The sequence below is a fragment of the Aulonocara sp. 'chitande type north' Nkhata Bay genome, linkage group LG9 (assembly GCF_057382095.1).
Source record: "Aulonocara sp. 'chitande type north' Nkhata Bay isolate Kocher_YH1m ecotype deep benthic linkage group LG9, A_spYH_male_GT1.1, whole genome shotgun sequence".
Taxonomy (NCBI): domain Eukaryota; kingdom Metazoa; phylum Chordata; class Actinopteri; order Cichliformes; family Cichlidae; genus Aulonocara; species Aulonocara sp. 'chitande type north' Nkhata Bay.
In genome coordinates, this window is record NC_141352.1 from 122,906 (window position 1) to 136,932 (window position 14,027).

The 14,027-nt window shown below is 41.4% G+C and overlaps 1 protein-coding gene across 7 annotated transcripts in view; it reads right to left on the reverse strand.

The window, feature by feature from the left end:
• The window catches only part of LOC147321344 (NLR family CARD domain-containing protein 3-like), a 77,847-nt gene that overhangs the window by 6,441 nt on the left and 57,379 nt on the right, over nt 1–14,027 (reverse strand). For all 7 annotated transcript variants that reach the window (XM_086305262.1, XM_086305266.1, XM_086305264.1 and 4 more), the window contains exons 12-13: nt 2,961–4,761; nt 25–198 (exon numbers count right to left, since the gene is read on the reverse strand). In XM_086305262.1, coding sequence (XP_086161388.1) covers nt 25–198; nt 2,961–4,761 — 1,975 coding nt within the window. The remainder of the gene's footprint in view (nt 1–24; nt 199–2,960; nt 4,762–14,027) is intronic.

Below are 14,027 nucleotides of genomic sequence, written 5' to 3' on the forward strand. Positions count from 1 at the left end.
AATATTGATATCGCTTAAGCCGACCTCAGTGTTTCCAGTTTGCAGTATGGACTCTTCATCCCAGCAGACAGAGACTTCACTCCTGGATACTGCAGGTCGGTGTTACTCAGGTCCAGCTCTGCCAGACAAGATGACTGGGAGCTGAGAACTGAGGACAGAGCTTGACAGCTTCTGTCTGACAGTTTACAATTACTCAGTCTGAAATAAAGGGGTTATGGAGATACGATCAATAAAAGAACTGAAAGCGTTTTAGAAAGCATGCATTCACTATAGACAAAAAAACATATGAATAAGAAGCATATTTCATCAAAAATCAATGAGACGCTGGTAGATCCTGTTCTTTTAGTTTTTTACCCAACAATACATACATACGCTAATATTTGTGACTTTTCTAACTATAGTATTGATGATGCAAAAAAACAGTAATCATAGATCGAGGCTTGAATGAAACTACAATGCAGAGATTTTTAAGATCACCTGTCCTTCAAATTTTCAATTACAGATTTTTAGTTTCCAACCTAACAGTTAAATATAGCTCTATATCTTATACTGAATCTTGGTGCACTTCTCCTCATTTTATTAAAATAGTGTGGTACTGAAGTTGCTGTTAGTAATGTGTCGACCAAGTGTGTTTGCTTTTCTAACCGTGTCTTCATTCCACCTTGTGAAATGTGAAAATTAAATTATCTGAAGTGCCTCAATGCTCTGCTTTATATTAATCAAACTTTCATATGACCATATAGTGCAGAATGCTATAGAGGGCATGGCCCTCATAATAAAGGCATTAGACTATGTGTCCATTAGTGATAAAAATGTTGGAGACTCTCGCCCACTCTTGTCTGCAGAAGCTGATAACAGGGACCCATCTGCCAGTGGAAATTTACTTGAAAGGAGTAGGGCAAGGTCGCAGCCTCGCTGGAGCTGAGAAAAGATGTTTTGCAGCAGACAATAACCTCTGAGTATGCTATGCAACGTGACAATTGAATGCTTGGGTAACACTGTTGTTTAGACTGGAGCGGGACAGCCTGTAATAAAAATGTTAAGCGCACATCGTCATTTTGAAACAAAAAGAGTAACATGTTGTACGCTGTTAAGTGCCAGGAGGATTGCCAGGATTTATACATCGGGAAAACCAAACAACCTCTGTTGAAGCGGATGGCACAACACAGAAGAGCTACCTCGTCAGGCCAGGACTCTGCAATCTATTTACACCTATAGGCTAGTGGACACTGGATGCACGCATCTTGATGAGGATGTTCACATCCTGGACAGGGAGAAACGCTGGTTTGAGCACGAAGTCAAGGAGGCCATTTACATGAAAAGGGTCAGACCATCTCTGAATTGAGGAGGGGGCCTAAGGGTACATCTTTTGCCATGTTACAATGCTGAGATTGCAGCCATTCCCCAACTCTGTGAATGGTACTCATGGCTATTGATCAGTGGGCTGTTGTGGAACAATGGTCATGAGAATATGCATAATTATGATGAAGGAACTGACCTCCCAGCCCATTGTTCCTTCAGTCGTGCTAGTTTCAGTCATTATGCAAAAGTACTGTTTATAAGATTGGGGAAACCTGCAGTCAGCTGAGACTGAAGAAGTCACTTGGATGAGTGACGAAAAGTTTCTCCCACAAAACGCTACGTCCAGATGAACAGAATCAACTTTTGGAGAGTTAGTAATGTCATATCACTGATTTCCTTTCTGATCAAATACAAAGTAAAATTCAGGCTGGTATCGGTGATACTACTCCAATACTGATTAAAACATTTCTTTCAGCTTGAGCATGGACATAACAAAATATGATGCCAACATCATACTCTGTTTTAAGATTTACTTTTATTTGTGTTGAACAAGGTTTTTACCCTTGCCACATTTCCCACAACTAGCATTTTGGCAGTTTGAGGAGCTGAAATATCTTTACACATGACTCACTTATGATCATCACCTGAGTGAGCAAGCACACGTGAGCTGTGAAGAATTTTTACAGGTGTATCTCACATATTATTGTGAGAGGTGGAAGAAGTAGTTCCTACTAATCATTTAGAAGATCTCAATAATGCAGTTACTTTCAGTCTAGTTACTTTCCACTGTGTTCCTGTTAATCATAAACAAAAGAATAATACCCCAAATTACTAAATTATTGATATTTAAGCAATTTTACAACAAAATTATCAATATATCAATAAAGTATTAATCAACGCACTGTTTCCAGCAGCCTGGACACCCCTGATTCAGGTGGACCTTCCCAAGGCTACATACCGAGATCAACCAAAAAAATCAAAGGAACCAAATTCCCAAAAATCCAAACACAGAAATGTTTGCACACACATGTGATTCTGCGAAGAGGTGCACTCTGCCAAGCAACCTCAGATCTCCATGCATGCACACATGAATGTACATACATTTTTACACATAAACACAGATGAACTCCAATATGAGCTGTTGTCAGAAAATATCAAAAATAAACATAATGAGTAAATAATAATTGAATTGTCTATAAATATTTTAGTTTTGTGTTTTTCTATTTTTTATTTAAATATTTAATCAAAAAAAATCTAGATTACATAAACATACCCTTGAATTATAATTTAGATTAGAATATTTTTAATGTTCTGCTTTTAGAGTTGAGAGTGGATAAGCTGAACCTTGTTGTTTCTGGAACAATCACTGTTTTAAAGTGGAAGGAGGGAAGATAAATCCATTATTAAATGTTCTTGTGGACACATTCATTATATTTGATGTGGATTGTTAGATCAAAACAATTTAACCACTTTAAGTATTTTGAGGCTGTATCAAAAGTTCATTCAAGTTAAAATATTGTGGTCGAAATGTCTACTTTTTTCTTTTATACTATACAACTGTGTAAGTTTAGGGTTTTAGGACATGGATCTGTGATAGAAAAAAATGACGCCTTTGATTAACATTTTAAAACTAAATGTATGAGAATATATTTACTTACAGAGCTTTTTTGGAAGCTTTGACCACTGGCAGCAGCCTCAGAAGACCGTCCTCGGAAGAAGAATATTTCTTCAGGTCAAACACATCCAGATCTTTTTTTGATGACAGTAAGAGGAAGACCAGAGCTGACCACTGAGCAGGAGACAATTCATCTGTAGAGAGATGTCCTGAATTCAGGAACTGTTGGATCTCCTCCACTAGAGAACGATCATTCAGTTCATTCAGACAGTGGAACAGATTGATGCTTTTCTCTGCAGACAGATTTTCACTGAGATTCTCCTTGATGTACTGGACTGTTTCCTGATTGGTCTGTGAGCTACTTCTTGTCTCTGTCAGCAGACCTCGTAGGAGAGTCTGATTGGTCTGCAGTGAAAGACCCAGGAGGAAGCGGAGGAACAAGTCCAGGTGTCCATTTGGACTCTGTAAGGCCTTGTTCACAGCACTCTGGTGAAGTGAGTGGAGTTTTGGTTCATCAAATAATTTAGACCATATGGACATTGTTTGTTGTTCTTCCAGCAGATTGAGTCCAGAGTTGATGAAGGTCAGATGGACATGAAGAGCAGCCAGAAACTCCTGAACACTCAGATGGATGAAGCAGAACACCTTGTCCTGGTACAGTCCTCTCTCCTCTTTAAAGATCTGTGTGAACACTCCTGAGTACACTGAGGCTGCTCTGATATTGATGCCACACTCTGTCAGGTCTGATTCATAGAAGATCAGGTTTCCTTTCTGCAGCTGGTCAAAAGCCAGTTTTCCCAGAGACTCAATCATCTTCCTGCTCTCTGGACTCCAGTGTGGATCTGTCTCAGCTCCTCCATCATATTTGACTTTCTTCATCTTGGCCTGAGCCACCAGGAAGTGGATGTACATCTCAGTCAGGGTCTTGGGTAGCTGTCCTACATCTCTGGTTTTCAGCACATCCTCCAGAACTGTGGCAGTGATCCAGCAGAAGACTGGTATGTGGCACATGATGTGAAGGCTTTGTGATGTCTTAATGTGGGAGACAATCCTGCTGGCCTGCTCCTCATCTCTGAATCTCTTCCTGAAGTACTCCTCCTTCTGTGGGTCAGTGAACCCTCTGACCTCTGTCACCATGTCAACATATTGTGGAGGGATCTGATTGGCTGCTGCAGGTCGTGTGGTTATCCAGAGGCGAGCAGAGGGAAGCAGTTCCCCCCTAATTAGGTTTATCAGCAGCACATCCACTGAGGTGGACATTCTAGGGTCAGTTAGGATTGTAGTTTTGTGGAAGTCCAGAGGAAGTCGACACTCATCCAGACCATCAAAGATGAACACAACCTGGAAGTCTTCAAAGCTGCAGATTCCTGCTTCTTTGGTTTCAGTAAAGAAGTGACGAACAAGTTCCACCAAGCTGAACTTTTCCTCTTTCAACACATTCAGCTCTCTGAAAGTGAATGGAAATATGAACTGGATGTCCTGGTTGATTTTGCCTTCAGCCCAGTCCAGGGTGTATTTCTGTGTTAAGACTGTTTTTCCAATACCAGCCACTCCATTTGTCAGCACTGTTCTGATTGGTTCATGTCTTCCAGGTGAGCCTTTTAAGATGTCTTCTTGTCTGATTGTTGTTTCTGGCCTGTCTGGTTTTCTGGATGCTGTTTCAATCTGTCTGACCTCATGTTCATCATTGACCTCTGCATTCCCTCCCTCTGTGATGTAGAGCTCTGTGTAGATCTGATTCAGAATGGCTGGGTTTCCTGCTTTAGCAATCCCCTCAAACACACACTGGAACTTCTTCTTCAGCTTATCTTTCAGTTCCATTTTACAAACTCTACTGAAAGCACCTAAAGAATTGAGAACCAAAAACATGAAAAGATGAAGTTATTAAGTGCAAATGACCATTTCAATCATTTAAACAATAACTATGTGAATTTATGCAGTTTGACCTCTTGAAACAGCAGATTAAAAGACTATAGCAGGTACTTTTTTCCAAGGGCCAGAATTTCTGTCACCAGACCCTGGGGGAGAGATGCTCTCATAAAACATTATTATTTGATTATACAAATTTTCCTTCCCAGTATGCATCATTCCTTAGCCTTTGTCAGTGTTAACAAATTGACATTACCTGTACTGCAGCAGGTCGTTAGAGGGAAATTGCCTTGACAGATACAGTGATGTAGTTTGTGGACTGATCTGTGCTTTCAGCAGAGAAATTCCAGAAGAGACATTGTCCATGTATGCGCCGCCTGGTGAACAGGAAATCTAAATATCCCTCTTTTTGCAGACTTGGGCTTTAATTTTTTGTTGTTTTAGCTGTGCTTAGAGAAATGGTTATGGGAGGTTTCAGCTGTGATTTTGATAATTCTGTGAATGCGATATATTTCTATATTTGAACATCAGACCTGGCGTCATCGACTGTGAAACCACACGCTAACCCTCTGCCTCTTGCATGAGACTCATTGGGGTTAAACAGGTTGAGGGTCGGCACGGTGGTTAACACTGTTGCCGCACAGCAAGAAGGTCCTGCGTTCAATTCCACCATCAGGCCGGGGTCTTTCTGTGTGGAGTTTGCATGTTCTCCCCGTGTTTGCGTGGGTTCCCTCCGGGTACTCCGGCTTCCTCCCACCGTCCAAAGACATGCAGTTTGTGGGGATAGGTTAATTGGATAATCCAAATTGCCACTAGGTGTGAATGTGCGAGTGAGTGGTTGTCTGTCCTTGTGTGTTAGCCTTGCGACAGACTGGCAACCTGTCCAGGGTGTACCCCGCCCCTCGCCCTATGACAGCTGGGATTGGCTCCAGCACCCCCCGCGACCCTGAAAGGGATAAGCGGTAGCGAATGGATGGATGGATGGAGGTTGAGGGTCGTCAGAGAACAATTGATGCTCTGAAATCTCAATATGGAACTTTTGCATGGATGTTCATGTCACGCATTCCTCTCCAAAGCGTGACATGAACACAGTGGGGCGTGACATATATTTCATGATTTGTTGCTGTAATTGTCCCAGAGACAGTTTAATAAAGGTGTTTGTTTCATATGTGTCTGTGAAAGATTCATGTTTAATTTAGTGCATTTATTTGTTGGAAAGAGTTAATATTTATTGGATAAGATAATAAAAAGGGTGGTATTGATTAAAAACTTGAATAAAATATGTGTTTACAAAATAATGATTTGTTAAAAGTGCTGTAAAGTTTGTTTGAGGTAGAGTTTGTAGTGCTCACATGACCAGAGTTTAGCTGAGAGCACAACCATGGCATCGGTGGTCAGAACTATCATGGATATAGAGCTACAGATGTGGCTACAGCTACAACAGTAATGTTATTCTACATGTGGTCCATGAGGTGCACACGGTAATGGTTTTTATGTATATAATGTTGTATACATATTTTATACAGGGAGTGCAGAATTATTAGGCAAGTTGTATTTTTGAGGAATAATTTTATTATTGAACAACAACCATGTTCTCAATGAACCCAAAAAACTCATTAATATCAAAGCTGAATGTTTTTGGAAGTAGTTTTTAGTTTGTCTTTAGTTTTAGCTATTTTAGGGGGATATCTGTGTGTGCAGGTGACTATTACTGTGCATAATTATTAGGCAATTTAACAAAAAACAAATATATACCCATTTCAATTATTTATTTTTACAAGTGAAACTTGTCCTGCATGAAAATCATGTGTTTCTTGAAGGATGCAGACTTCTTCCTGTACCACTGCTTGAAGAAGGTGTCTTCCAGAAACTGGCAGTAGGACTGGGAGTTGAGCTTGACTCCATCCTCAACCCGAAAAGGCCCCACAAGCTCATCTTTGATGATACTAGCCCAAACCAGTACTCCACCTCCACCTTGCTGGCATCTGAGTCGGACTGGAGCTCTCTGCCCTTTACCAATCCAGCCACGGGCCCATCCATCTGGCCCATCAAGACTCACTCTCATTTCATCAGTCCATAAAACCTTAGAAAAACCAGTCTTGAGATATTTCTTGGCCCAGTCTTGACATTTCAGCTTGTGTGTCTTGTTCAGCGGTGGTCGTCTTTCAGCCTTTCTTACCTTGGCCATGTCTCTGAGTATTGCACACCTTGTGCTTTTGGGCACTCCAGTGATGTTGCAGCTCTGAAATATGGCCAAACTGGTGGCAAGTAGCATCTTGGCAGCTGCACGCTTGACTTTTCTCAGTTCATGGGCAGTTATTTTGCGCCTTGGTTTTTCCACACACTTCTTGCGACCCTGTTGACTATTTTGAATGAAACGCTTGATTGTTCGATGATCACACTTCAGAAGCTTTGCAATTTTGAGACTGCTGCAAGATATCTCACTATTTTTGACTTTTCTGAGCCTGTCAAGTCCTTCTTTTGACCCATTTTGCCAAAGGAAAGGAAGTTGCCTAATAATTATGCACACCTGATATAGGGTGTTGATGTCATTAGACCACACCCCTTCTCATTACAGAGATGCACATCACCTAATATGCTTAATTGGTAGTAGGCTTTTGAGCCTATACAACTTGGAGTAAGACAACATGCATGAAGAGGATGATGTGGACAAAATACACATTTGCCTAATAATTCTGCACTCCCTGTATTGGCAATAAGAGGACATTTTCATTAATATCCATTATATTGCATTTTCCCTGTTCTTCTAGCTCAAGACTGTTTATGGACTAACATGAGTGTCATGGTTGGCTGTGTGGCAGGCGGGCAAGCAGGAGTGGTGGATCCAAAATGCAGGACTCAGACACAGAAGTTCAACTTAAAGCGCAGCTTTATTGCTGGAAACCCTCTTACTAACTAAACTCACCAAAAGACAAACAAAAACGCTGGTGGACTAAAACACTGAAGCACAAAACACTGAACTGGAACTGGAAACAAAACACTGGCAACACGGAGGCAAAACACACACAGCTTATTGAGGGTACGACGCAACACTGACTCAGAGAAACACAGGGACTAAATACACTGGGAAGTAACGAGGAGAATGAGACACAGAAGGAGGGAACAGCTGGGGGAAATTAGAACTGACGAGACAAGCAAAGCAGGACACATTCACATAAGACACGGACCTACAAAGTAAAACAGGAAGGATCACACAGAGACGCGAACTTGACACAGTGGAGACAGCAACTAAGAAAAACAGAGACATAAACCATAAGGAAGAGGACTCTAAGAACCGAGAGACACAGAGGGGAACTCAAACATGCAGACACAGACTTACACAGAACAGAGGGGACATAGAGAAACATGAAGGGCAAGGGATCGAAACTAGAAACCATAGAAACTCACACCAAGTACAATAATACAAAAATCACAATGAACTAAAACACTGGGTCAGGAGACCCAGGACCCTGACAATGAGAGACTTTGATAAGACCAGAGACATTTACATTGAAAACTTGTGTTTCTTCCGTTTTCACGGTGTCTGAAGAAAATATGAGAGAGAGAAAAATAAACTTCTGAATACATCAGTATAATGTGTGCCCATTGTTTGTTGGACTGCTGTAGTTACAGTCACAATACTAACCCCATGTTTGCCTACTGGTGGTGGTCAGAGGGCCCGGTGGCGCCTGTGTCCGGCAGCCTCGCCTCTGTCAGTGCGCCCCAGGGCAGCTGTGGCTACAATGTAGCTTGCCAATCGCCAGTGTGTGAATGTGTGTGTGAATGGGTGAATGACTGAATGTAGTGTAAAGCGCTTTGGGGTCCTATGGACTAGAAAAGCGCTATACAAATACAGGCCATTTACCATTACAATGTCCAAGCACAGACATTTGTTAAAAACAATTATAGATCAGGACTTTCAGCTCCCGGGCGGTCTGGTTACCCCTTGAAAATTGAAATGTTATAACACAACTAAGAATATTCATAATAGTATGCCAGGAGGTAACAAGAGAAAGACAAGAGGAATTTGGCAAGATAGTGCGGAGGAAGGAGTTTTTTCACCAAAAGAATTTGACGGTGCTAGCAAGCTAAAGCTACACGGAGCTATGGAGGCAATTGAAGCTAACATTCTCGCTGAGCTGAAAGAAGTCGAGGCTACTTTGAAAAGATAAATAACGGAAAACACTGGACTTGTGAAAACAGAAATGTCAGAGTTTAGGAAAGAAGTGGGGCAACGGCTCGACGAAATTGTCATGGGCATGAAAGAGGTAACAAGCAGGATCGAGGAGATCGAGCAGAGAGTAACCGAGGTGGCAAAGGTCACAGTCGGTCTTTAAGATTTGCTTGGCCATATTCTCCAGTTAAAAGAGGACCTTCAGACAAGTCTGTCCGACTTGGAATCCCACTCTCGCAGGAATAACATATGTGTTCACGGGATACCAGAGGGTGAAGAAGGGGACAACATGCTCGAATTCATGGAGAATTTTATAAATAATGAACTGTCCCTTTTGGACACTAATCTGGGTGTACAGCAGTGCCACTGCTCATTCGGCCCCAAGCCATCACCAGGCTCCCACCCCAGGTCTATTGTGATTAATTTTTAGGAATATAAATGGCCTGTACTTGCATAGCGCTTTACTTAGTCCCTAAGGACTCCAAAGCGCTTTACACTACATTCAGCCATTCACCCATTCATTCACACATTGGTGATGGCAAGCTACGTTGTAGCTACAGATGACCTGGGGCCGGACACTGGCGCCACCGGGCCCTCTGACCACCACCAGTAGACAATGGCTGAAATGTCTTGTCCAAGGACACAACGGCCGAGACTGTCCGAGCCAGGGCTCAAACCAGCAACCTTCTAATTACAAGACGAACTGCCAACTCTTGAGCCACGATCGCCCAAGGACTTGGTGCGCCGCTCTGCGGGGACCAAAAAAGAAATACTGCTGAAAGCGAGCGGACCCAGGAAGAACGGCTAATATGGATAGTAACACTTAATCTTTTTTTACCAACCTAAGACTGCAATTTTTCTGTTGTAAAATAACAGTAATAGGTTTGACCACAGTTATAGGATGTTAATGGCTTTCTCCAAGAGCGCTGCTATGATTGGCGGAGATTACCAAGCAGCACTACAAGGGGCTCCCTGGGACTCTAGGGACTCTCCTTTTTGTTTTGAAGTTGGACATACACTTCATAATTGGAAGTCATTACATCACATTATATGTTATATGTTATGTGTTTAGGTATGTTGTTCCTTTGTTCTGCAGAAACATTTTCTTGTCAGAGCACCTAGAGTTTTACAGGTATTGTGTATTTCCTTTTGATGATGGAGATAAGACAACAAGGCAGCACAGTGGCATGGTGGTTAGCACTGTTGGCGCAAAAAGGTCATGAGTTCAATTCCACCATCAGGCCGTGGTGTTTCTGTGTGGAGTTTGCGTGTTTGTGTGGGTTCCCTCCGGGTACTCCGACTTCCTCCCACCGTCCAAAGACATGCAGTTTGTAGGGATAGGTTAATTGATTAATCCAAATTGCCCATAGGTGTGAGTGCGGGAGTGAATGTGAGCACGAATGGTTGTCTGTCTCTGTGGCTGTATCCCAATTCAGGGTCTGCAGCCTTAAAGGCTGTATTTTGAGGCCGATTATGTGGCCCAACATATCCCAGAATACTTAGCGCGGCGGTGGGTGTTGTAGAATAAGGAGGGGATGTTTTTCTCATTATCATTTAATATTTTAATATGCCATTATTAGTTCATTAGAAGTATATAACCAGCTTTGCATTAAGCATAAATTGAAGTTTTTGATCTTACATTATTCTTTGTATTACAGTGATGGTGATAACTTTAGTTTGATCTTTTCTTACGGGTACCAGAATAATAACATGATTTTCCATTGCAGATGTAACCATGATCATTCCATACACATTGCAGTTTGTTGCTTATTCTAGAGTTGTGCTCAAGGTAATTAAAGGTTAAAAGCTACAGCCAGCGCGAGTCTGGCTGATCTATGGAGGGCAAAGGCTTTGAGCTTGGAAGGCCGCACGCGCTTACACAGCACTTATAAGATGTCATTCTTGGTGATTTTGTGCTTAGTCATGTTTTAATATGTTTTAAGTAGAAGTAGCTGATCCAGCAATATTCATTTAATATTATATACTTGATTTAGAGCAATACACACTGATGGTCTTAATAAATGAAAGAGTCCTTGTAGTTGCCATGTTGTGTCTCAGCAGGGTACAGACGGTTCCAGGAGAAGGGGGGCAGTTAGCGTCTGCCCTCGGGAAGGAGACAATGTTATTCTTTGTGTTAAATAAAATTGTCAACATTGATTGTATTACACCTGTCACTACGCATGAGGGGGCGTTCTAATACCCTGATTTCATAAAACTATGGAAATGTGTTTTTTGAGATGAGATCTGAGACTGTCTGCATACAGTGTCCATCTCCCACGTGTGTGATCATTAAATCATCGTTTGACTCAACCCGACCGGACCAGTGTTGTTATTGTGGGTTTTTCCTCTGGTGTCCATCTCCAATATTTTTGAACCATAACATTTTGGGGGCTCGTCCTGTGGTATTGGGGTGGACGTGCGAGGTGTGGACGGTCTGAGGTTGTCGAGCGGACAGGCACGGACCAGGGATCTGATGTGAGTGAGCTCCGCGGGTGCTTCTAAAGGTAAGGCACTGCCTGTTGAGTTGATTCCCAAATTGTGCCAAATTGGGCTGCATTAAATTAAAAGTTTGCTCACTGACGTTGCTGGTGAGTGTCTGTTTTGATTTTGATGAGAATCACCGTGTGTTATGCAGTTAAAGTTGTTTAAGAGTATTTAATGAAGTTGAAGAAATATGAAAGTAATAATGTTGGGTTTGAGTCCCTGGATATTGAGCTGAAGGCTCAGGTAGTTTGGTAGGGAAATTAGGTCAGAAACTGTTCCAGAAGTAACAGATACTGTTTAATAGTTTTACAAATTAGGACAGAAACTGTTCCCAGAAGTAACAGAGACTGTTTAATTGGTCGTAAAAAAGTTATCTTTCTTCGGTAGGACCCGTTATGGTAAAATTTTACAAAATCGGTTAGGTTAAAATTATTATAGGACGGCAGCCCAGAAGTCTGCTAAGAAGCACATAGCCCGGGGGTTACGCCCCCTCCTGGCCGTGGACGCGCGGTCTTGACCTGTCGGCGAACAGGGGTAGTTCAGTTTTGGTTTAACTGTGGGGTACAGGGCATCCCGAAATAAGCTAGGAGTTACCGAGACTCCTCATCGTTTGAAACGGTGTCATGTGCTTGTTTGGACAAAGTTAAATTGAGTTAGGGATTTAGAAGTTAGGTCAGAAACTGTTCCCAGAAGTAACAGATACTGTTTGATTGACTACAAAAAAGTGAAGCTTTCTTCGGTTGGACCCGTTAATTTAAATTTGTCGAAATTTGTTAGGTGCTGAATTTGTCATGTCTGTCAGTGGTTGTAAATATAAGACGTCTTTGTGATATAAAATAGAGTTTTGTCTGAGCTTTGTGTGACCCTGTGTGTGATGAGAGCGCAGCTGCAGCGCTGAGAGCTATTTTTAGACGGTGTGAACATGCAAATGAGCGTGTGGCTGGGAGGAGAACGGAGCTTTTCACTTCCTGCCCAGAGTGTGTGTGAGCCTTATAAGCAGAAGGCTTTTTATTGCTGAAAGTTTGTAAATATGCTGCTGGTTTTGATGTTATAACAATGTAAATAGTTTTTGATTTAAAAAGAGTGGTTTAAATAATTTTCAGACACACCTTGCAAATGTGCTTATAATGAGTTGGCACTCGGCCTTTGAAGGTCAGAAGCTTCATTCGGCGTGACTGTCCGGATTGATAAAGTGTAGTAAATGCCTTGAGTGCAGAGGGTTAAATGCAAACAAGCTTACAAACACATAGGTTATGATCAGAATAGGTCCCTAGAAGGCTTTTGAATGTTTTAAACCAAGTGGGAATCACTAGAAGGTTATTTGTTAATCACAGTTGATTTATGTAATGTAAAAAGCATTTAAGACTGAGTAACTTCAGTTTTTGAGGAGCATAAGAGAGTGTTCCTAGGTCAGAGTAAGCTGCTGTAAGTCAATTGAAAACAATTTAATTAAATCTTAAATATTTTATACTGATAACACAACTGATTTTAAGCCATATCTTTAAATAAGTAAAGTTCATGAAGTTTTCTGAGCTGCCATGACACAGAGAAAGTGGAGTGTTTCACCCTGAAAGGATGAAATGATGCTCTGCCTTTGTTGTCAAGTTCAAACATAGGCCTTAAATAAATATGAGCCACTAATAAGCGTGACATAATTAATAATTTCAAACAATAAAGCACATTGGGTGAGTGACCCAGATAACAATAATCTATGAGCACGCAATAAAGTGGACCTGTTAGAACCCCTTTGACATTTGTCCCTTCAACAATAAATGATTATATTGTGTCCCATGCACTAAACAGTCCCATTTAATACTGTTAAATTGTTGTTTAAATAGAATAAGCAAACATGCCTGTGCTTTATTTTACAACCTGTAACATACAAATAGCAGAGGAAGACGGTCAATTGGAGGTGACCTGTAAATGTCACATAGTGACTGAGGAAGGTGTTTCACCTTATGAGATGACAGTGTGGTCCGTGATTGAGCTGCATGAGCTAAATGCCTATATACAACGTTGCCTATTTTTATTTCAAGGCTTAAAGGAGATGACTGAGCATGAAAATGATCCAAATTGGGAGCCCACAGAGGCCGCCCACTTTGCTCAGGCTATGATAGAGTCGGTACTAGACGGTTTTGATTTTGATATGCTTGCTTGGGAAATAATATAATTATCTGTGGAGATGTCTCCAAGCGATTAGTAGATTTAAAGGAGACAAATCTGTGCTTGAGAGTGCGTGGTTGAAATTGTGTGTGTGGGTGTGCGTTTGAAAGGCTTTGAAACATAGATTTGATTTGAATAAAGCTAATCACAGTACTATGGTTTGGCATTGAAGTAGAGCGAGCTATACAGCTAATTATTGAGGAGTTTGGAATTAATTGGTCCATTGCTCCCTCGCTCGGTAAACAACACAGTGAATTTGTTAGTTTGTGAGCAAACATGATATTGCTTTGGAGCAATTTTCTGTGAAAAATTTAAGGCTGTGTGAATGCATTTGAGCTGTGTTATTGTTTTGTGCCCCAAAGTTAACATGCAGTGTGTATGAGTTTATAACATTTATGTTACAGAGTGAAAAGTAGTTAT